This window comes from Nothobranchius furzeri, chromosome 3 (assembly GCF_043380555.1).
Source record: "Nothobranchius furzeri strain GRZ-AD chromosome 3, NfurGRZ-RIMD1, whole genome shotgun sequence".
Taxonomy (NCBI): domain Eukaryota; kingdom Metazoa; phylum Chordata; class Actinopteri; order Cyprinodontiformes; family Nothobranchiidae; genus Nothobranchius; species Nothobranchius furzeri.
Genome location: NC_091743.1, coordinates 61,868,227 through 61,893,080, shown reverse-complemented (window position 1 = coordinate 61,893,080; position 24,854 = coordinate 61,868,227). Strand labels below are relative to the sequence as shown.

General features: G+C 42.8%; 1 protein-coding gene across 4 annotated transcripts in view; it reads right to left on the bottom strand.

Annotated features, from left to right (window-relative positions):
• kif5ab (kinesin family member 5A, b) overlaps positions 1-24,854 on the bottom strand; it is an 86,878-nt gene that overhangs the window by 26,335 nt on the left and 35,689 nt on the right. For all 4 annotated transcript variants that reach the window (XR_011520123.1, XR_011520122.1, XM_015959136.3 and 1 more), the window contains exons 2-15: positions 23,754-23,841; positions 19,940-20,013; positions 19,621-19,725; positions 19,237-19,285; positions 18,204-18,259; positions 14,995-15,082; positions 14,744-14,868; positions 13,250-13,354; positions 10,081-10,229; positions 8,653-8,801; positions 4,294-4,520; positions 3,214-3,282; positions 2,214-2,420; positions 47-193 (exon numbers count right to left, since the gene is read on the bottom strand). Coding sequence is in view for 2 of the 4 variants with exons in the window: in XM_015959136.3 (XP_015814622.3) it covers positions 47-193; positions 2,214-2,420; positions 3,214-3,282; positions 4,294-4,520; positions 8,653-8,801; positions 10,081-10,229; positions 13,250-13,354; positions 14,744-14,868; positions 14,995-15,082; positions 18,204-18,259; positions 19,237-19,285; positions 19,621-19,725; positions 19,940-20,013; positions 23,754-23,841 (1,638 nt within the window). In the remaining 2 variants the exon portion in view is untranslated. The remainder of the gene's footprint in view (positions 1-46; positions 194-2,213; positions 2,421-3,213; positions 3,283-4,293; positions 4,521-8,652; positions 8,802-10,080; positions 10,230-13,249; positions 13,355-14,743; positions 14,869-14,994; positions 15,083-18,203; positions 18,260-19,236; positions 19,286-19,620; positions 19,726-19,939; positions 20,014-23,753; positions 23,842-24,854) is intronic.

The following is a 24,854-nucleotide window of genomic DNA, read 5'->3' as shown; positions in this document are numbered from 1 at the left end:
CAGAATCTCATTTTTTTAAGTGTTTTTCTTCAGCAGCTTCACTCACCAGCTTGATTTCCCTGTTTCCCACTATGGTGCTGAACTCACGCAGGTCCCTCGTCAGCCCGTTGAGAACTTCAGCAATCCGTTTCCTTTGGTGGCCGCTCACTTCCTGGATACGTGACAGCTCTGCTTCCAAGGCCAGGAGGTGAGTCTGTGAGAGGGAGAGGGAGGCAAAAAATGGGGAGAGGGGACAGGAGGGGAGAAGAAATGTATGTGAAATAAAATGTACAATAAAACAATAACAGAGGAAGAGTGTAGCCCCCCCACCCAGTCACATAAATAAAACCACAGCTTTAAAAAAATCCTTAAATTTGAGATTTTCTACTTAGACTAAAATCCTGTTTTGATTTCCTAAGACCTTCGGTCTTTCATTGTTCAAATTCAGTTCAAGCCTGCCTTTTACTTCTTTGTTTCTAGTTTCCAGTGGTTTAGTTGTAAATAAACATTCAAGTGTTATAAAATATTGCATTTCATTTTAAGTCCCATTTCCCCTTTAAAGGGGATATTTTTTTTCATCTTCTGCTGTTTTCGTTTCACCTTCATCTTTAATTATCTTAAAACTTTGTTGTCATTTTTATGGCTTCTCCAGTTAAAAAATTAACTCAAGTGCTGCTGTAAAGCATCAGCTACAACGAATTTCTTTATTAACAAGTAAAAGGAGACAAGGTCAATAAAAATGTTCTGTTTAGATGATCTGAGATTTATGGAGACGTACTCAAGAGAAGACCTGATGAATGAAACAAATATAGTAAATCAAAAGATGGGTGAAGCGTGAGAGGGAGCAGATGAATGGCAGGGACAGTGACTGACGGCGTTGTCTCCTGCAGAACAGCAGAGCACCCTTTAAAAAGAAAAAAAAGAAGAAAACTGAAAAGAAAAACAAAGAGCTGAAAGGGCAGTTCAATGATAAATCTGCTCTGTGGCACCATATTTCTAAGCCAGAGCTGCAAATTGAAGATGATCAGAACTGTTGGGATGCAGAACTGGTTCTGATGATAAAGGATGAAGCTGATAAAAAGAGCGGAGAGGCTGGAGTAATATGATTACTGCTGCATCACTTTTCTTGTATCGACTTTTAGTGGATCCGTGTCTGTATTTGGTTTCCCGGCCTGTCAGGCTGCCAGGTGGCATCGCTGAAAACAACCCTGTCAGGTACGAGATGCATCGGAAAGGCCTGAAAAGCACGAGTGTTAAGTGGAGTGATCGAGGAAAAATCTGGGTGCTCTGGCTGAGTTTAGCAAATCAAATGGTGTGGTAAGTTGTTTTATTGTCAGCTCCTTTAATCAGTTTTGGGTCCATTTCTGAGTAAGATGGAGGTGGTGGGGGCCTGGCTTACTGTAAAACACGGAGTGAATTACAGACCAGGATTCCTCTCCTTCAGAACCAAACCACTTATTTCTCAGCAGGGTTTTAGGGAGCTGGTCTAACTCCAAAGGTCACTGGGTGAGAGGCGGGGGACACCCTGCACAGTTCACCAGTCCATCACAGGAGGTGATACACTCACTCACACCTAGGAACAATTTTGAGTCTCCAGTTAACCTAACATGCATGTTTCTGGTCTGTTGGAGGAAGACGGCGTATCGAGACAAAACCCATGTATGAATGGGAAAAATGTACAAACTATAAAGGCTAAAGTTGGAATTCAAACCAGCTGATTTGTTTTAAAAAAGCCATTGTAGACTTGCCTGTCCAAAAAGTCCTGAAAAGAAAGACTAGTTTAAAAGACATATTGTTCCGTCTTACACTGATGAACACGAATGACTTGTATAATAGTTTTTGTGTGTAACGCCACTGTTCGTCTGCAGCAGATTTTTAAGTGTAAAGTAGCAAAGGCATGATTACTAATTTATCCCAAACAGTTTTATTAGCTGACAGTTAAACTTTGGACAGTGTTGACATCTTCTATTACACAACAGAGCTGTCAAGTCCTCTGTGGTCACCTGCAGATGCCTCCTCTGAGGTTTGGAACTGGTGCCCCACAGATCTGATCACAGTTGCTTTTGGTGCAGTTTAGAGCTTGTTTTGCATTCTACAAATCTCTACTTGCATCACAGACCTGTAGGTCTACACAATATTTTCAAAATGCAACTAAATCTCTCTCAAATTCTGAGAATTTCTGCCACAGCAGAGAGTTACACGCTCACAACAAGCTTCTTGAAACTCTGACTCACCATCTTTTTAGCAAGTTCTTCTGCCAGGAGCTTGTTCTGCATGCTTTTCTCCTCAACCTCCAAGCTCTTCTGGTCGTAGTTCACCGCCAGTTCCTCCAGCGCCTGAAGCACCTCCTTCACCTCGGCTTTAGAGGACTCGTTCTCGGTCTGCAGCCTGCAGAGCTCAGACTGCACCCTCTCGCTGTCTCCCCTGGATGAGGCTAAAAGCTGAGAGACGCAGAGATTCAGCTGAATAGAAACTGTATGAGAGATTTGTTGTCGGAGCAACAAGTCAGCTGCAATGGACCACAGATTTTCAGGAGCTATGAGGGAGCTGGTTTTATTTTAGCACCACAGTGTTTGCTCTTCTGCTGCAGCCCACTGAGGGTCATTTCCCTGAATGAGTGCCATTAAACGCAGATGCAGCTCCTCCTGGGGTTCCTTCATATTCACCCTGTCACACAGTTTGCATGTGAACAAATGAATGGTGCTACACAACGATCTGTGCTCTGGTTATTATCATGTCGGCTCAACCCACAGCAGGAGCATTATGGGATATGAAAAGACATAGACATTAGTCTGAAGTTATAAACATTCACACTCAAATGATTCAAGAGTTGATTTTCTTCCTAAAAGGCATCTAATAAGTTTGTTTGCATAATCTCAAATCACAGGAGACAAGAGCCAAGATGTGGCTTTGAATGAATGTTAACTGGAGGTTGTGCAGTTGTGTTTATTTTATTATTCTGTGAGAAATCAACAACTGAGGAGCTGGTCTAATCTATTCTATTTGATACCGATGTTAATACAAACACATCTACAAATAAGAGAAAACAAATCCTTTACTCAAGTGCTTTTTGACACCTAAGAGTTTTTTTCCCGTCTCATTTGTCTCAAGGTCAAGAAAGCAAACCTCTCTAGTTGACTTCTATTTAAACTGTTGGCACACTCGCAGGAACTGCAGCCCACTGCGAGCCATTTAACCAAACCAATGAAAGCATGTAAAATCAAGATATTTTACCTCCTCCTGGTCGAGCATCTGCTCCTTCAGCTTCTCCACCATCTGGCTCTGGTGGTTGATCTCGTCATCCTTTAGTGGGACAGAGGAGCATGGAAAAGACAGTTAGCTTGCATTTAGTTGTGTGCACTTATACTGGTTCAGCTCCTCAGATTAGCATCTCATGAGTTTCGTGTCTGATCAAAACTTCCCAGGTTACCGCAGAAATGGGAAAACTCAGAAATAATTTAATGATTTAAATATGTGAGCATCAAAAAGAGAAGCAATGTTTATCAAATATGTTAAATGCACCAGTTTGCTGATCAAGGTTAAACATGCTAAGTCAATCACGGATAAATCAATGAAAAAGCTACTACTTCTACCCCAGTGCTAACACTTACTATCATTTCTACTGCAGCAGGCATTTGAAGAAGAAAAATTGTACATTTATGCACCATGGTGGATAGGAGGTCTCTCACTTGGGTTTTATTTATTTTAGTTTTTTTTTATAAATATTACTGTCATATTATAGTCTTCTTCTTTACCTAAAATATCAATATATGTATCCTGATTTTGCTTCTGCATGTTCAATCAGCAATCAGTGATTAAATAAATATATTTGGAGTGTCATAAAATGATAAAGCATAAAGAAAATGTGTGGAAATTAATTCAAGGTTTGCTGCATTCTAGTTTCTGAAGCGAGGACAGGGTCACGGTGGGGGGTGTTACCAATCGCCTTACCATGTTTGATTTTTGTTTGGCAAGAGGAAACTACAGAAAACCCATCATGCACAACAGAGATGATGCAAACGTCACATAGAAGAGCCCAAGCTGGGAGTCAAGCCTGCAGCTGTTTTGCAGTATAGGAAGATGCTAACCAACTGTGCCACAGTGCAGCCCAGTTTTCAAAATAAAACACTTGTTTTCCCCAATGGCGTTCTTTCCTGAAGAGTGCTGGTGTGCATTCATCACTTACTAAATGATGCTATGAATAATACATGTGTAATAAACTCTTTGTATTCATGTGTGCAATCTGAATTCCCAGCCACGGTGTGTAATCAGCTCTGCATCCATTCACAGACGATCCTCAGCTGCATCCATCACCTTATCGTCCATCTGCTTGTAAAGCTTGCGGATCTCCTCCTCGTACTTTTGTCGCTCTTCATGTGAGATGTGGACCACGATGGAGGATGCGATGGAGCAGGGGCTGCAGGGAGTGCATGGGGTGGAGGGGCTGCATAATTCGAGGGACGACTCCACCGGTTCTGGTGGCACAAAGAGGGAATCCTCTTCTCCTTCCCTCAGCTGCCCCAGCATGAGAGCATTCTCCCCTAGAAAGAGGTGACAAATTATATTTATATATTTTGTCAACGTGTTGCCCTTGACTTAATGCACCCCTAAGGATTGTTCCATAAAAGGGGTGCATCTGCAGCATGTCCTCTGCCTACTCCTGAACACATTGCATTATCAGGTTGGAGACATTTCTGTGCCATGAAGGAACACTACATAATATTATTACTGAAAGTCAGCTATGCTCTTTTTACATTCCAGTGTGCACGGTCAGGATGTGCTTGTTTATGGAAGAATCCCCCTAAGAAGATGTAACGGAATGAAATGATTGTTTTCCACCTAAAAGTCATGTCCCCCTCTCCTCAGCAAGAACTAATCTGCATGAGATATTGTTCAAGGTCTCATGCTCTGCTTCTAAACCGTTTCTCCTTTCCAGCCCAAGAGAAGAATGAAGACAAAGGACTCTTTCTTTTTAATAAATCAAAGAACTCTATTTTTGATAAAGCTAATCAAACAAAGTGTTAGTCAATAATAAAATGTGAACCAATTTGTGAAATGAAAATATTAATTACTTGATATTATAATCCTACAGAATATAATAAGTAATATAACTTTAAATGTTTCCACTAGACGCTGATTACACGTAAGGTTACGCCACATCACACATTGCTTTTACTGATCCATTATGAATCTGCCAGATCTGACGGAGGCGTGGCATTTGTGGTGCTTGGTAAATCTGTCATCTTTTCATTCAACCATAAATCAAAACATCCAAATTATAAAACTATGCCCACGTCATCACTAACTCCAGTTCAAAGCGTTCTAGAGAAGTTGTCGGAGAGGCCAATCCGTAACTTTCCTCTTCAGCCGAAAGAACCAACGACAAGCTGGATAAAATCTGTGCTGTTCCACCTGCTGCAACAGTTCCTTTCAGAATAAAAGCTGGACCATCACGACCCCGTTTTGGGTCTTGTTAGATGCCAATAAAACTGTCGTGACCTGGAAGTATCTCAAGACTGGTTTGAGTCAGCAACCGCTGCTTTTCCTACCGGCTTCGGTTCCAGAGAGGGTCAGGCTGGACCTCGACATTCCTGATCTAACGGGGACTTCCGAAAGGATACGTAGGCCGACAGAATGGCGTCTTAATGTGTGTTATGAATCTCCAAATCAAAGCTTAGAGCGAAGACATCACCTTCACTCCCAACAGAACTAATCGTTTCTCCGGATTTGCTGGTTCTGAACAACATTCCACACTACACCATTCTCCATCTCACTTCACCTTAGTTACACCATACATTTAGTGTTTAAAGTTAGTCTAGTTTTAATTTGTTTAGTAATAAATCTTTAAACTTTTAAAACTTGACTCTCTTTTGTCTCTGAGTTAATACGAAGTGTTACATAATCCCTGCAATAAAAAGTTCCAATCTTCTGGTTTAAGTTATCCACAGATCCATACGATTGATTTCATATTTTCTATGGAATCTCATGTCTTATGGTTCATTAAATAATATGTAAATTTAATCATTACAGAAGACTTAGATGTGGTTTGGTATTATCCTAAATGAGAAAGCTCCATGGATTAGAAGAGAAACATCTAAAAAATTCAAAGTCCAAATTTCAGTTCAAACTTATTAGGATTACCACGCCGTAGAAAAAAACACAGATAAAAGGGTAGAATTGACATCAACGTTATTAGGAAATCCCTCATGTTTAGCATTTAAGTGTTAATCTTTCCAGAAGAATGCTGTTAAAGACTCTTACAGATACGTAAATGTAGATATATGCAGCTTTTGGGAAGTTAACAAGTTGTGAGTCTCATTACATCTGAAATAAAACTAACTCTAACTAGGGGTGATGATTAAGCACCCATCCTGTAATCAGAGGGTTACAGGTTCATGCCCATCTCAGTTTGTTGCTGCTGTTGTGTCCTTGAGCATGTCTTGACCCTCCTTGCCTGCTGGTGGTGGTCGGAGGGACCGGTGGAGCCAGCATTCTGCAGCCTCGCCACCGTCAGTGTGCCCCAGGGAAGCTGGGGCTACGGTGGTCTTCACCACCAGCGTGTTAATGTGAGCATGCAGGGGTGGAACACTGATTGTGTTATAAAGTGCCTTGGGGGGGGGGGGGGGGGGGGGGGGCTATGTAAACACAGATTATTTACACTTACCACTGCATTTCAGAAAAAAACACCAACGGTCAAACACGGTGGTGGTAGTGTGATAGTCTGGGGGGTCTCTATAACTGATAAAACCATTAATCCACTAATTCACTAAATCCTGAGGAACCGTTTTTGACATTTTGACTTCAGATTGGCCGTTCATGCTGGACTTGTTTTATCTTAAACCAGATTCTTTAAGGCAGCTTTTAACATCTGTCAGATGGGGGTGGGGATTCCCTCACTAAATGGCATTATAACATCTATTGACATTATATTGATTGTACATATCAAAACAGACTTTGCTTGCCTATAGTAATTGGTGTTTAATTGCATATTTCAAAGTAGCAGATAAAAACACAAATGGAGCAGAATTGCCTGCATGAAACAGTTGCTACTGTCCCCAGGCCACGTAGACGAGAGCTTTTGGTAATTAAGTGCAAAGTGGAGGTCAACAGCATCAACCTGAGGGACTTTCTGACCACAGATGAACAGCAATGAAGAAATGACAGAGAGGAGAAATTGGGGCAAAGCTGCCATGAAAAGTGAGAAGCACTCAATTCTGAGAGGGGGACGTTCCACAGTAAAGGCATATGATGAAGCAATAAAGGAAATGATTTCCACCGATGGATGTTCAATAAAGATGCGTTAAAGGGTGTTTAAATGCAGGTCAACTGTTGAGGGAGTTGTCTCGAAGAGAGCAAATTTGATTCATGCCTTGAATGTCAGCTTATCTCGACCTCTGAGAGCACCGACATTTGAAAAGTCCAACTGGTGAAATTAGATGTCGGCCCATGTGGGCGTACATGTGATGAACAACAAAAACACTCATCAGAGGCACGCTGACACAAAACCACTTTGACTTATGACGTTTCTGGAGATCTGATGAGTCCATGTTGGTCTAAAGTGTATTAAAACATAAAGATGAAACATAAATTCAGCTTATTTTTGTACAAAGTGGTGGGAAATCCAATTATACAAAGTGTTAAATGTGTGCTAAAAAGGGTGAAGCCAGAAAGCTGCGTTTATGTGTTTTAGGCACGACTCCAACAAATCCGTCTGGCTGCCTTTTCCCCCGTATCGCCACTGACTGTCATGATCATGCCCTGATGTCTGTGTTTTCCTGTCTCCCTACAGCAGCAGTAATCTAAGCTGATTAATTCCACCTGTGCTGCTCCCTATTTAAGCACCTGGCTCCTGCCTATTGCCCGACCACGGAACCCGCCTATTGCCTTAGTCCCTGTCTGGACCGGAGCAATCATCTTTATCGGCAGCCTTCACCACCGAATGCTGCTGCTGTTTTCAGGAGGTCAATCACTCTTCTAATAAGTCATCTGAATCATCTCCCTCGCTGACTGTGTTCTGTCTCCCAGGACACGCTGTAGCAGACTCCAGTGGGTCCAGATCGCTGTATCAAGTCCTTAAATAAACATTTTAAAACTTTCTCTGTAGTATGGGTGTTGGATCCAGCTGATTGAAACTAGGTCTGACCATGACACTGACAGGTATTCAGATTACATCAAACAAGGGTAAGTCTGCACTGGCGTGGAATCTAAAGTAATGTCTGCAGGCTGAATTCATTCATGTTATTGAAAACTCCTCCATGCATAAAGAAGGCTGTGCAGACAACGCTTTCTCCAAACTGCCCTCTGCACCTAGATCTTCGACAAGAGCTGAGCTGTTCTATCATTATTTAACTTTTGATTTGTTTCTCTAAGCCATCTTAAATCCTCCTCTTGCGATGAGAGTTGAGGACAATCACTGTTTAACATTTATTAAGTGTTGGGGGGTTAAAGCCTCAGAGAGAAACAAGCTGTAACTGTTCAGCCCCTGAGCCGAGGCATCCATCTGCTGCAAGGGCATCACACTGCAGCTAGAACTCAACTTTGACCTGATAGTTCCCAACATATTCAGAAATAAATTGTGGCTTACGTGACTGTTTCAGTTTCACTGTGACTGATATTTAGCACACATGCCTGCTAGAACATAATTACATTCCACGTGCGGCAGCCAAGCATTACCATTCCTCCAGCAGTTCAGCTCAGCTTCAAGTCGCTGGATAGTCTCCTTCATTGACCTGTTCTTCTCCTTCTCCTTTTCGTACTTCTTCTTCCACTGCTCTGCTGTGAGCTCCAGATTCACCGTTACCGTGTTCCTAATGGTCTTGGCTCTAATTGGAGGGATGCAGTGGAGAGAAGAAAATGTGATGGAAGGGGACAGAAAGGTGGTGACGAGGGAAAGATGCAGGGGTAAAAAGGAGAGTAGGAAAAAAAAGTTAGGCGCTGGAACGGTGGCGGCTCATTGAAAATGGTCCAGCATCGCGTTAGTTGGTATGCAAATTAGATTTCTGCATCCATGGTGCAGAGGAGGAGGAGAGTCCATCAAACAGCTCCAAATATTCACATTCAGGTTAAACTTTTAGACAAACGTGAAGGAGGGGGGTGTTTTTCAGCTGGTAGCACAAATAAGTGGCAACACGGAGAGGAAGCGCGGTAATGAATTCACATTGTTTAGGACCTTTTACTTAATTTCACACTCCAGTGAGGGAACACTCTTGTCTCTCCATGAGTAAATCCTGATTTTTTGCAAGATCAACAATCTTATCTGAAAACTTCTTGTCAAACACAAAATAATGTTTGTTCAACGAAACTATGGTAATCTAAAAAAAAATGTTTTCATGCAATTGTTTTAAGCTCGCAATTACTCATTTGAACAAATCTGCTCTGGTCTCCAGCATGAATGAAGGTCTCGTTCTCTGTGGGAAAAAAGCTCTAGTGCTCCTGTTTGAGGAAGTAGAGGTTAGCCAGAGGAGCGGGGTCAGAAAACAGCAATATTTACAATATTCAAACATCTTACCCCTGACTGGCTAACAGCAACATGACTCTCCACAAATAACACAAGCCTGAAGGTGTGATGCTGTGTGGTGGATTTGAAAATGCTAACAGTTAGCTTCTACTAGCCAAGACAGTCCTCTGTTGTGAGTCAAGACGAGTCCATGAGTGATCATTTAGAGTGACGTAGATCTCTGCGGCTTTTCCTCGTCTAGTTTCTACCTGAAGCTAATGCAGGAAATACGGGTAAAAGACTATTTTCACGTTCAGCCTGCATGTGACACTCAGAGTGGCCGATCATATACTAAAATAACAAGTAAAAACGATTTCTCAGTAGCCTTGCTCTTTCAATCAGGAACAAGTCCGCTTCAATCAATAAGAAAGGGTCAAAGCAGGAAATGAGTAAGCAAGCAATTTTTATCGACTTTCTGTGAGTCCCTTTCAGCAAAAAGACGGAAAGAAATTGTAATTAGATTTAAAGAAAAAACACCAAATTTAGGTTTTAGATCCATTTGATTTTGTTTTTGCTTTTATGGGCTCATGCTGGCACTTTCTTCTGCAAAGAAAGTTCCCAACGGACACATGAAGTGATTTTTGATCTGACCAATGACGCATTACCTTTGGCCAAACATCAACGTGGATTTGGTCTCCACATCGTTGTAGCTGGAGGGAGAGCAACAGATAAACATGGTGGTGCGACAGTTCCCACCCAGAGAGTCCTGGAGAATGCGAGTCATCTTGCTGTCACGATACGGCACGTGGGATTTCTGTAAAAACGACAACGAGAATTCAAAAGGGGAAAGAAAAGGCAGAGGCGAGTATTGCAAAGACCGTCTGAGCTGCTGCGCCACGCTGTCTTTTTTGGCGTCAGCAGAGAGGAATAAAAAGAAAATATCGCTCAGTTTATGCCGCATTATTCTCAGTATTACACGTTTCACCTCTTAACGTGTGCGTCCTTGCTCAGTGAATGAAGAATAAATGCCGGCATATTTCTAACAGGTTGGTGAAGAATTTAAAGCTTTTCTATTCGAGTTTTCTGAGCGTTATCAAACAGGAGAAAGGGAATGCTCTAATTACACAAAGTTCCAAAAACGTGTAGGTCGGAGGGATTATATTACACACAAATATTAATGAAGGGGACAGAAATACAGCTGGCATGTCACCACATCAGAGTGCTAGGGACAAAAATGACAAACGTTGAAGTTATGTTAAAGTTTATTTAGAATTTCACCATTTAAATAAAAATAAAATAAGGCTGTGTTTAATGAAACATCTCTTGTTCAGTCTGAGCTGTTGAGTTTGTAATCTTGGTAACAAATAAATCAAGACTTGACATAAATGATGTTTAACGTCATTCTAAGCTTCCATCTTAAACCAATACACCTATGGAGTTTGGAGGTGATGTAAGTAGACACAAGGAACAAAAACTCTTGTGAGGAGATAATAGCTGCAACCACACCGTTTTTATTCACGCCAGTTTTTGTGTTTACCACACCTGACTAGTGCACAACACTACCTGGTGCACACATTCTCCTGAGCCCGTGAAACCAGTTTTTATTTGTCCTCCAGTGTCTCCCTTATGTGTGATGGTATATTAGGGTCACCAAAAGGAAAAACAACAAGGAAGTTTTCAAGCTAAAGTCAAAATGCTGAGAAAATAGTCCAAATGTTTACGTAAAAATTAGTATTTCAAGAATTAAGTTGTTATTTTGAGACAATACCCATAATGTCTTGTGTAAATAAACTATTGTGACTTTACTTGAGTGGGTTTTAATAAAATTAAAATTGTTTTTATCTCATATTAAAGGCTGATGCAAACATCTTCAACCCTAAACACCCTTCTCAACCACCAAGTGCTCCTTCACTACCCTCTTTGTACTTCAAAACCTGTGTTACAAGCCTGGGGGTTAAACTACACTCTGGCTTGACTTTGTCGCCTCTGGGTGACGCTACCATGAGATCCTGCTGAAAGTGATTCTAAAGAAACCCCATCTAGAGTCGGTCATCCATGCTGATTGACACAGACACATTAGCCAGTCTGCACTGGATTCCAGTACACCACAGGTTCCATTAAAGATCCTAACCTTGACCTACAATGCTCTGAATGGCTCTTCCCCTCTTTATCTTCATGAGTTGCTTAAGCCATCCCAGCATGCTCACTCCGGTCCTCCATCTGGTGGTGCCAAGTAGCCCTTTTAAATCCCAAGGGAAGAAAGCGTTTTCTCACGCAACTATGGAACGCTCTACCTCTTCACATCAGAATGGCGCAGTCACTAAATGAGTTTAATTCATGCCTAAAAACCCACAATTTTAGCACTGCATTCGGCCCTTGACACTACCACATTCCCCCTTTTCTCTAAGGCTTTTATAATCATAGGCTTTTCTATTTTTAGTTCTGCTTTTATGGATGGATGGATGGATGGATGGATGGATGGATGGATGGACAGATGAATGGATAGATGGATGGATGAACAGATAGATAAATAGATGAGGGACGGATGGACGGACAGACAGATGGATGGATAGATGGACTGACGGATGGACAGATGAATGGATAGATGGATGGATGGATGAACAGATAGATAAATAGATGGAGGGACGGATGGACGGACGGACAGATGGATGGATGGACAGACGAACGGACGGACGGATGGATGGAGGGATGGACGGACGGATGGATGGATGGAGGGAGGGAGGGACGGACGGATGGAGGGACGGACGGACGGAGGGAGGGAGGGACAGACGGATGGACGGACGGACGGACAGAGGGAGGGAGGGAGGGAGGGAGGGACGGACGGATGGATGGATGGATGGATGGATGGACGGACGGACAGATGGAGGGAGGGAGTGAGGGAGGGAGGGAGGGAGGGAGGGAGGGAGGGAGGGACGGATGGACGGACGGATGGAGGGACGGACGGATGGACGGACGGAGGGAGGGAGGGAGTGAGGGAGGGAGGGAGGGAGGGAGGGAGGGAGGGAGGGAGGGACGGACGGATGGACGGACGGAGGGAGGGACGGACGGATGGACGGACGGAGGGAGGGAGGGACGGACGGATGGATGGATGGACGGACGAACAGATGGAGGGATGGAGGGAGGGAGGGAGGGAGGGAGGGAGGGACGGACGGATGGATATTTAGTATTGAGCAAAACAAGGTTTGTGAAAGATTAAAGGACATTCTTAACATCTGGCACACACACCAAGTCTTCTTCTGTATCTTCTTCACTAAGGTCCTATCTTTTGTGCACAAGAAGCCAATCTGTATTTATTCCTCCATCCATGTCCTTTAAGGGCCGGTGGTGTCAAAGTCAAGTCCTCCCGGGCCACTACCTTAAATGTTTTAGTTGTTTTCCTGCACAAACACACTTCCTCAACACATCCTCAAGTGTTGTAGGAAACTGTCCACCTTCTCTTGACATATGGGGTGGTGGACTCCAACCAATGGAGTTTTCATGATCTGTGGGGGCTTAGTAACGATGTAACATTTGCAGAAATGAGACCAGAACTTTCCTCTAACTCCTTCCAATAAGGTCATCGTTAGACCTAAATGGTACATTTTTCTCAAACATCAATGAGTTGACATTTGAGGGCTTTGGTTTTTCCTTTAGTCATAGATAAATGTACGGTGCTGCTCGCAGCATTTGGATTGTTTTAGTCTGATACTTTCGACTCACTTATTGCAGCCAGAACAAGTACGATCTGTCTGCTGAACACCAACGACTGAAAGGCAAAAGCCTGAGGCAGCTACTGACAGATTTAAAGGACTACAGAAGATTTTTCCACCGCACCGTTCCTTCTGCCAACGCTGAGATGACGTTCCCCAGAGCCGACAGGGACTTGTTGATGTTCTTGGCCTCATCCAGCACCGCTCCCTCTGCACCCGTCTTACTGACCTGACACAAATACACAGAAATGAGACAAATGACTTCATTATTAATCAGAATTGTCTTTTATTCTGACGTTAAGGCTCAGGTGTGAAGAGGAAAACACAAACATTTCTTCTTCCAGATAAGTTGATGCAGGTTTATAAAATAAGAAGGAATGAATGACTATAGTTACAAATTTCAGCTTTAGTAAGGGCTAAATTAGTAGTTTCCACTTGGACTACTGATGTAACAAAGCTTAGTTAAAGAAGGTCATTCAGGTTCCTCAAATGAGAATTGATGCTGTAATTACTTGGTGAATAAGGCCATGAAACAGAGAATGAAGCCAAAATATTCACTAAAATCCATCTCCAATTTACTGATAATATTTATTCAGTCTATTTAGCTTTCTGTTTAATATACATTTTAGCTATTAAAACTTTTTTAATTGATTGAAGAAGTGAAATTCTGTTTAGTTTCCTGGTAATACTTCCATGTGCTGACTTAAACAAATGTATACGTAAGTCATAAAGTTAAGTGTAAAAGACATGTTAAATAAATGGCTGCAGTATGAATATTTAAAAGCAGAAGATGAGCAACGCAGTTAGATTACTCCCAGAGAGTCGTTTTGATAGAAAAAGACGAACCATTCGTGCAGTGTCAAAATTGTCATGGGATCCAATTACAGCAAGATTAAAAGGAAATTAATTATAGAAGAAAGAGAGCCGTCTCATCAAAGTATTTTCTGAAGCATGCAGCATTTTCCTGTTTACTCTGAGATATTTTGTACCAAATCATGATAAGAAAAAGAACCACATCTTCATCGTCCCCCTGGATTGACCAAGGGTCCTTACAGATGCACCCTCAGCACTCAGTAGCAACAAAGCACAGCCGTCAGCATGTGTGCAGACAACACAGGCCATTGCTGCTTCTAGTGAGCACTGTTCTATATTTTCTATTAGGGCTGTCAACTCAGGAGTGTACCCAGGAGCAAAAGTCCAGGTTCAGCAGCGTCTCTAATGTGTTTTCAGATTTCACTCTGGAATACTTTGATTTTTTTAAACTGTCTTGTCTGCAGCATTCCTTAAATTCTAAAGTTAAAGTCCCATTAGTCGTCACACACTGATGAAATCACAACTCTGCATTTGACCCATCCCTGTGGGGAGCGGTGAGCTGCAGCAGTGACTGCGCTGGGGAACTATTTGGTGGTTTAACACCCTAATCCAACCCCTTTTAGCTGAATGTCAAGCAGGGAGGCATTGGGTCCCATTTTTTAAGTCTTTGATGTGACTCGACTGGGATTTGAACCCTGATCTCCCAGTCCAGCGGAACTCCTTTCCAAGATGACGCATCTAGTTCTAGAACGTTATTAGCCTCAAATATGGTGTCCTAGTAGTGTTTGTTGTAGTTGTTTCTTACCTTCTCACTGCCAGCTAAATCAACCAGATACAGCTTCCCGCTCAGCTTCTGCTCCGTCTCCACATTTTCCTGTTTGATGTTAATCAGGAAAATGCTGTGACTGCGGGAACTGTGCTCATTCATGTCTGTTGAGGAATATAAAAAAGTTCATCAACTCTTACTCTAAATAATATTCTCCTAGAACAATTCTGACATGAAGTATCTGACAGTTTGAGTGTCGGACCATCAGGAAGATCAATGATGCGACTCACTGGTGACAGCAACGTGACGGTTGGCCTTCCCCTCATCTATCACATCCATCACTTCCTCTGGACTGGTCACAAAGCGCTCACTGCAGCCCTTAGCACATTGCAATAATACAGTTTATTAACATGGAGGGTGGTATAAAGACAGCTTATATGCAAATGAATGGTGCCTCAGTTATCACTGATGTGAAACTACAACTTTTCTGAGCTCTCAACAGGCCATCATGTGTGGTGTGGAATTATATTTAAAGTAGCATGGTAGGGATGAGTTGATATGGTAGGGGACCGCAGTAGCTCAGGAGGTAGAGCGGGTTGTACCTTTACATGTTGCAACAGTGTGTTAAACTAAATAAAAACCTTGATCTGTTGTTATTAAAGTGAAAAAATGTAAATTACTGAACAGGTGATTCAACCACCGAATCGTGTTGGTGCAGAGAAGCATTATTACTCTTTAGATCCTGTTTAATGGTAAATGGCCTGTTTTAGTATAGCACCTTAGGGTTCTAAACAACCCCCACCCCCCAAGGCACTTCACAGTCATTCACACACACACACACACACGCGTGCACACACACACACATTCACGTGCTGGTGGTAATGAGCTGCCGCATAGCCACAGCTTCCCTGGGGCACACTGATGAAACAACGTTGGCAAACACTGACACTATCAGCCCCTCTGACCACCTCGATAGGCATTGTGGATTAAGAGCCTCATGATTTTTTTCTTGAGAGGCGCTAACAAAAAGATCGTTTTCTTTTCTTTTCTTTTTTCTTTCTGTAGTGTCTTGCCCAAGGACACAATGTCTGCTACAGACTAAGCAGGAATTGATCTTGCAACCCTCCAGTTACGAGACGGGTCCTTACCTCCTCTCTCGCACCTGAAGCGGCTAAAACTGACGATGGGTGTTTGTTTGTTTTTTGTTTGGAGCTCCCAACGCGTCAGAAACAAACACTTGGTCACCTATCGTCAGTTGTAGCTGCTTCGGGTGTGAGAATGTGTTGCAATGATGTAAATCAACCACGAGTGGTAATTAGCTGAAATATTAAACAAATTTAATGACACACAGACGATTGAACTGATCTTATAAATACAGTATGATGATGTGGTGTGTGCTATTCCCATCCATCCATCCATCCATCCATCCGTCCGTCCGTCCATCCATCCATCCATCCATTTTCATCCGCTTATCCGGAGTCGGGTCGTGGGGGCAGTAGCCTAAAGCGAGAGGCCCAGACTTCCCTCTCCCCAGCCACTTGGGCCAGCTCCTCCGGGGGAATCCCAAGGCGTTCCCTGGCCAGGTGAGAGACATAGTCCCTCCTCCGTGTCCTGGGTCTACCTTTAGGTCTCCTCCTGGTTGGACGTGCCCAGAAAACCTCATCAGGGAGGCGTCCAGGAGGCATCCTGACCAGATGCCTGAGCCACATCAACTGGCTCCTCTCGATGTGGAGGAGCAGCGGTTCTACTCCAAGCCCCTCTCGAATGACCAAGCTTCACACCTTATCTCTAAGGGAGAGCCCGGCCACTCTTAGGAGAAAACTCATTTCGGCCGCTTGTATCCGTGATCTCGTTCTTTCGGTCACTACCCAAAGCTCATGACCATAGGTGAGGGTAGGAAGGTAGATCAACCAGTAAATCGAGAGCTTCGCCTTCTGACTCAGCTCTCTCTTCACCACGACAGACCGGTACAACGCCCGCATCACTGCAGATGCAGCACCAATCCACCTATCGATCTCACGCTACAGTTTTCTCTCACTTGTGAACAAGACCTCGAGATATTTAAACTCCACTTGGGGCAGGACCTCATCCCATTTCAGTAAACATATTAATGGTTGGATTATGGCAAAATTTATGCTATTCTTAAACAAAAATAAATCTTCGTCTTCGTCTTCCTCCGCTTATCCGGGTCCGGGTCGCGGGGGCAGCATCCCAATTAGGGAGCTCCAGGCCGTCCTCTCCCCGGCCTTGTCCACCAGCTCCTCCGGCAGGACCCCAAGGCGTTCCCGGACCAGATTGGAGATGTAATCTCTCCAACGTGTCCTGGGTCGACCCGGGGGCCTTCTGCCGGCAGGACATGCTCGAAACACCTCCCCGGGGAGGCGTCCAGGAGGCATCCTGACCAGATGCCCAAACCACCTCAACTGGCTCCTTTCGATCCGGAGGAGCAGCGGTTCTACTCCGAGTCCATCCCGAATGTCCGAGCTCCTCACCCTATCTCTAAGGCTGAGCCCGGCCACCCTACGGAGGAAACTCATTTCGGGCCGCTTGTATCCGCGATCTCGTTCTTTCGGTCATTACCCAAAGCTCATGACCATAGGTGAGGATTGGGACGTAGATCGACCGGTAAATCGAGAGCCTGGCTTTCTGGCTCAGCTCCCTCTTCCCCACGACAGATCGGCTCAGCGTCCGCATCACTGCAGACGCCGAACCAATCCGCCTGTCGATCTCCCGATCCCTCCTACCCTCACTCGTGAACAAGACCCCGAGATACTTAAACTCCTCCACTTGAGGTAGGACCTCTCCCCCGACCCGGAGGTGGCAAGCCACCCTTTTCCGGTCGAGAACCATGGTCTCAGATTTGGAGGTGCTGATCCTCATCCCAGCCGCTTCACATTCGGCCGCGAACCTACCCAGCAAGAGCTGAAGGTCAGAGCTGGATGAAGCTAGGAGGACCACATCATCCGCAAAAAGCAGAGACGAGATTCTCCTGCCACCAAACTCGACACACTCCACACCACGGCTGCGTCTAGAAATTCTGTCCATAAAAGTCACCCACTCCATACTCCTGGAGCGTCCCCCACAGGGTGCCCCTGGGGACACGGTCATAAGCCTTCTCCAAATCCACAAAGCACATGTGGATTGGTTGGGCAAACTCCCATGCCCCCTCCATCACCCTTGCAAGGGTATAGAGCTGGTCCACAGTTCCACGGCCAGGACGAAAACCACATTGCTCCTCCTCTATCTGAGATTCAACTATCGATCGGACCCTCCTCTGATTCCATTAATGTCAGTCTCGGGCCTGCCTTATCTGACCTTTTACCTTTGGGAGGACAGGACTGAATAAAACAAAGACAGATCATTTTTATGATCATAAAGCTTTATGGGATGTTAAGTGTCAGTTCCCTTTGTTGATTTATTTTCTTTTAACATGCACATGTCCCAGAAACCACATTACAACATGTGCTGCCAGCCTGAATCACATCTACAGTTGACTCACCTTCACATAGGGAACTCTGTATTTGTCTTCATGCACTGACAGGTTGTTTTTTGTCACTGTGATGGCATGAGGGAAACAACAAGAGAGGACACGGCTTTACTTGAAGCATTACACATTCATGAGTGCGTATGTGTGTGTGTCTGCATGTCTCAGCACAATTCTGTGACCTCCTGATCTTCCCTTCACATTTGCGAGTCAATTTTGTTCATGCACTGTGAAATAGCAGAGAACCAGTGGACATCTTCTGATGTTAATTAAGCTATATTTTTGCCACTGTGAGGTTAAGCTAAGACATATAGATTTTTAGCAAAGGCATTTATTTGTCTTCTTTAGAAGTCTGATTATGTTGTTAATAATTAAATTTCAAAGAGTTGCAGAGGAGATGTTTCCTCTGAGAGTTTGGGGGTGTTTTATAAACCCTATGATATTATTTTCCACACACAACTTCCTCCCTGGGGTGTTGTTCACATTGTTGCTTTAAATCATTCTACTCATTGTTGACTTTTTTGTGGCTCATAGTTTAAATGTTCCTCAGGCTCGATGAACGTTCATGCAGAGGTTTTGACCATTGTCTTTGCAGCCATAAAACATGTGACCCTAGGAATGTTACACATCCAGAGCCGTTCATTTACACTGGAGGTCATGTTTTTAGGTGATGCAACTTGATGACCTCCAGAGAAAATCTGACTGGAAGATTGAGCAAAAATATTAGACATGACCCAAGGCTGATCACTCTAAAAACTAAAGGAATGTAATGAGGAGTTTTGTGCATCAATAGCCTATTTCATGCATGAAAAATGAAATCAGAAGCCTAGTTTTAGCATTATTTTTGTCTGAATCTAAATAAAAACAAAATGAGGACAGACTCAAGCATCCACTGGTGTTTGTTTGCAGTCTGACTCGTCACACGTTGCCCCTGACGCTTTTGGGTAAAACTGTGACGTTTTTTCAGTTTTTTTTTCTTTGGTAATCCCATCGGTCTACTGTAGGATGTTATGGGTTATGTTTTCATATCTTAGGTGCATGAACATACCATCCAGTAGGTCCCTGATTTTTTCCATGTAGATCTCAAAATAGGAGACCTGCAAAAGAAAGCCCAAAAGCATCAAGGAACTTTTGTTTTTTAGCAAAGAGACAAATAGAAATCCAATTTGATAAATGAGAGGAAATAAATAGATGCCTAGTGTATCACACAAGATGCTACAGCGCTGTTCTGCAGTGAATTATTATCATTATTCTCTAATGTGTGCAAGGGGACAACACATTAAGATTCTGGTGTATTTATGATAGATTTTTCTTCTTTTCTTTTAGGGTTCTCAAAGGAAATCCCCACAAAATACGCCATAACATCACAATGTGTGTGCATGTGTACCTTTGTTGGCTGCATACAAGAACACACACAAGATCATTCACAAACCTTTATGTGAAACTCTAAGTTTTCATCCATGGCAAATATATGTTCAAAAATGTCCTGGGCGATCCGAGGCATGATTCCCATCGCCTGGGGATCGTGGAGGTTACCCTGAATGAAAAGCATGATAAGTCCTGACACATTAGGTAACAATCAATACTCTTAAGAAGTTAGTTTGCACACACAGTGTGGCTGAATTTCAAAAACTAATAACGAACGCATCGTGGTGGAGAGGCTAGGGAAGAGATGACAACGCTAAAGGAGAAATGCATGTGTGTGCCACAACAAAAGCTCTTCCTTTTTGAATTATTTAGCAGCGCAGTACCTCCATGGTGTGTGTCTTTCCCGAAGAGGTCTGCCCGTAGGCAAAGATGGTCCCATTGTATCCCCCAAGAACATCTGACATGATGAGAAAAGAACAAAATGCATGCGTTAGGGAGTGAAAAGAAAGAGGTTATAGTGAAAGACTGGCGTCTGGAGCATCTGAGTACAACAAGACGAGTCATACTCAGAGAAAGACGAATACATTTGACCTTTGATCCAAACTGAGACTCATAAAAATTTGCACTGAAAAGGGAACAGTATTTAAGCCCGAATGGCTGCTGAACAGCCTTAGTGAGTGCACACAGTTAACAACAACTACCTGAAGCTTTTAGCATCACTGGGAGCCGCTCAGTGGAGCTCCAAGCAGATATAGACGCATTATTCTCTCCATCCATTTGGAGCCAACATAAAAGGAAAAATACAACAAATGTACCAGCTGAAGTAATAAAAAAACACATTGTTAAATGTCATACTGCCGACACAGCCCGATAAACCTGAGCAGTAAGAGTCAAACAGGGCAAGAAAAACACATCATGTTGAAGGGCCGGTTGCCACGGGTGATTTGACCACAAACAAATCAGGAAATCTCTGAGCTGAAACCAGGCAGAACCCGGCTCCTCCTCTCTTCGCTGCCTGTCGGCCATCACAGCTCTCAGATCGGCAGCTTGTCTTGTTCTGCTGCCATGCTGCTTGAGATAAGACCAACGAGAGAGAGGTGGAAAATAAAACAAACAAAAAAGAATCTAACAAACATGAGTCTTCAAAGTGATGAAAAAAAGGGAGACTGGGACATCAGATTTTGGGAAGAGAGGAAAGCACCACAGATGGAGGAGACAAGAAAACATAAGAGATGAAGCGGAAAAGAAGTGAGAAACGGCATAAAGCAGAGACCAGTTCTCCCTCCGAGCTTCTGCTGACAACTCTCAGATCTCATCCTTCCACTTTACTAAATGCTCATCTTGAACTTTCTCAACCTGGAGCTGCAGCCCATCTTGCCTTTTTTATTTCATCTCCCCTCAGCCTCCTTAGTAATCTCTCCCTCTGTGAGTAATCTCGCATACCAGATCAATCATTTTCATGCTCCATCTAAAACTCCTGCAATGGAGTTTTGTGCTTTTAGGGCGGAAATAAAACGAAACGCTAACAAGAAACAAAAAAATAAATAAATAAAAAAAGAGAGAAAAGAGAGAGAGAAAAAAAGATGAAAGTTGAGAATAAGTCTTGAGCTTTAGGTTGCTTGCTGGTTTAATTGGACTTGAAGCCTTCAGGGTGTGCATTGTGTTAAAATAATTATTATGCATGAAGGATTTCTAGGGATTAATTTCATTGTTGGACAAATAAAATTATTTCAAAACCCACAGCCAAAGTTGTATTTCTCTGCAGGAAATATTATTATTCTCTTGCACAATAGTTCAAAATGAAGAATTTCTTTTCATTTGTTAATTCAGAATTTTCACAATAGTGATGAAAAAAAAACAAACATTATTAGTTTCCATAGAAATAACCTATTTAATGCTCCGTAGCAGCCTGCTAATATCACATGCCTCTGCATGTTTGTTGACATTTCTGCTAGACCTTACAAGGAAAGCATGGATGAAAAAAACCTGAGGTTTATGTTCAAATCAAAAAAATATTTTGACTGTATAAGAAGAAGAACGGTCAAAGCTATCGCAGCACTGAATATGTAGGACTCAAACAGCCCCCATTCAAACCATACACATCTCTGCATCTTTAAGGTCATTCATAAACAAAGAATCATCATAAAACTGTAAATTCAGGAACTATTCCCTGCTTTTTACTCAAATCTGTCACCACAATCTGCAATAAAAACATTTTTTTATTATTTGCTAACTCCAATCAATCATTCTTGTTTTTGATTTTATTTTTTTTCCTTTTAGTTTGCTATTGTTTGCATCCTGTTATTGAAGGTTTCTCCATTAACTCTTCCAGACTTAGTATTTCCAGTCAGTTGGGAGATTGTTTTACTGTCGACTTTCCCATGCAGCTGCAGTTGCCACAGCCTCCCAAATAGAGCTGAATTATTTTTCCTTATTGAGCAAATCCCATTTGAGAAGTTCCAGATGTTTTCTACAGGATTTGAGTCATGATGGGGAAAGTACTACATCATTATCAGGTCATTTAAGGCCCCAACTAGCTCATTATGAATAATTGCAGGCTATAATATTCTTACTCAGCCATTATTGTGGCTATTATATTCTGTTCATTATCCAGCACAGGTCTATCCACCTGCATGCTTAAAGTTTTATTTTATTTCTAACAAATATAATGCTTTAGAAATATGTTCCTATGGTATTAATTAGCCAGATTTTTGTGTTTTATCTTGAAAAAATAATTGTGTAATATTTTTATTTCACCTTTCTGTACATTCATGATGTTTCCAATTGCTTTCACTTTGAAACAAATCAAATTAATTTGTTTCAAAATAATATTAAGACTGCGCAGTGGCGCAGTGGTTGGAGCTGTTGTCTTGCAGCAAGAAGGTCCTGGGTTCGCTTCCCGGCCTGGGATCTTTCTGCATGGAGTTTGCATGTTCTCCCTGTGCATGCATGGGTTCTCTCAGGCTTCCTCCCACAGTCCAAAAACTTGACTGTTAGGTTGTTGGTCTGTCTAAATTGTCCTTAGGTGAGTGTGTGTGTGCATGATTGTTTGTCCTGTGTGTCTCTGTGTTGCCCTGCGATGGACTGGCTCTCTGTCCAGGCTGTACCCCGCCTGATTGCCCGTTGACCGCTGGAGATAGGCACCAGCCCACCGCGACCCTACGTGGACAAGCGGGTTCAGAAAATGGAAAAAAATAATATTAGGGGGACTTTTTATAATAGTCCTACGGTTGATACAAAACATGTTCATGAAGTTTGTTGCACTAAACCCCTCTCACACGAAGCAATTTCAGCAGTTTTATTCTTGACAGCTTCAGTACCTTCCAGGATGAGCCATTTCAGAGCTCTGTCACTTTAGAAAAAACAAGCTGGAGCTGGCCACGCCCACCCATCCCCGCCTCAGGCTGCTATAAGCTAAGATGCTCCGATATCCGGGAGGAGCTCTGAATAGAGACGCTTCCCCTCCAGCAACTTTCTTTTGCACATAAGAGGTAGTTCTGTTCTTATTTCCCTACTTGTGACATCACAAATGGGGACTTTCTGAAACTGTTTGTGTTAGACACATATTTCCTAAAACCAAACACTGACAGAAAACAGATGGATGGGTTAAGGCAGTAGAGACCCACGTAGCAGCACAAAAAGATGCAAAAGGGGAGTGTTATATGTCTCCTTTGAAAAAAAAATTCCCAAAAAATGTGGAATAGAGCAATGAAAAAACCTTGCTGTTTTTGACCATTAAATTCTGACACATGAGTAATCAATCCATTAGCAGCTTGTTCTCAGCTATTAATCACTTTAAGACACGCCCACCCTCATCATAAAAAATGTCATCCAACTGGAAAAACTATTAAATTCAATAACTGTTCAAGGTTAAACCATTCACAGTAGGACATGTGAGAAGGTCAGAAAACTCATAATATCATGCAAGCAGTGTACCGCCACAGCATGTATCCACTTAATGTATTCTTCTCCATCCATTTCACACCCAGACTTGTAGAAGGTGAGAACATCATGTTATGGAAACAGGTTTTCTGCAGCCTGCAAGGAGCAGCTACTGCATGCAGCAGTGAATGCGTTGTGAACTGACAAAGTCAACACAAAGATTGTACAGAAAATGATAACGCAAGGTCTGTCTCTTTATCTGTCACGGTGTTTGTGTCATTTGTGCATCTTGGCAAAAAGAGGCTCGTCGCTCACCTTTGACAATCTGTTTGGCACAGGTGTTGTAGACTTGTTCCTGTGTGGTGTTAGTCGGGAAGACCTGGTCAAACACATATGCCTTCCCCTGTGGAAACCAAAACAAACATGGTCAGCCACAGCAGAGACCGCTTGCAGAGTGTTTTAGATTACTGTCTGCACCCCGGCGTCTCCTGTGACTCGCTGTAAAATCTATCGTAGAAGGTTTGCACAGGAGAGGGTAGCTTTTCACATCATTTTTTTATTACCAACAGTAAAATGTAAACCTACGGCTGCACAATAGAGAGGAGGCACATCCTTATTTCCTTCACATGTTTGTTTTATAGATGCTGTGTTCATGTGAGCATTAGCTGTACAGTTCAAACAGCACAATAAGAGTCCTGATTTAAAAGCTACAGCGTGTGTCTAAGTGTGTTTTATGCTGCTGAGAAGCAGCATGTTTTAGTGCTGCAGCATTAAACTTTACATAGAAGACGGTTTGATCCCAAGAGAGACAGACAGCGCATTCCCTCTGAGCTGAAGCCATTAGAGGCCTCGGTCAGGGGCTTCGGTGCATCGGAGAGAAGAAATGGATTGCAGGAGGAGAGCAGAGGATAGAAAATGCAGAGAGGGCAGAAGAAAACAGATGACCTACTAAAACCAGCACCTGCATGGGTGAAAGGCAGCACAAAAAACAAAACCCATGAAAGACTTTTTCAATTATTTAAGTTTCTCAAGCAGAAACTCAGCCAGCTTGTTGGTGAGGCACTCTATTTTTTACTTAAGCGCTGGATTATCACTCAGTTTTATTTACAGCTGAATGTAATCATTCAACATGTTGACCAATGTTAACATGAACAGCAGCCAACTGATTTGTTAACAATCTGAGTTCAGCAGTCTGTTGAGGTCTGAGCAGCCTCGTCTGGTTAGGAGGGACGACTGGAACCGGTTTGGATGATGTGAAAAATAGAAAGTGGCTTTAGGCGATCTCTTATCAGGTTTTACTGCTCATGTTAGAAGTCAGTATTTGTGCTGACAGAAACAAACAGGGAGAGAAATTACAAAAGGAATAGACGTTGCATCCTCCAACCATGAAACATCTGAATAATTCTGTCACAAATG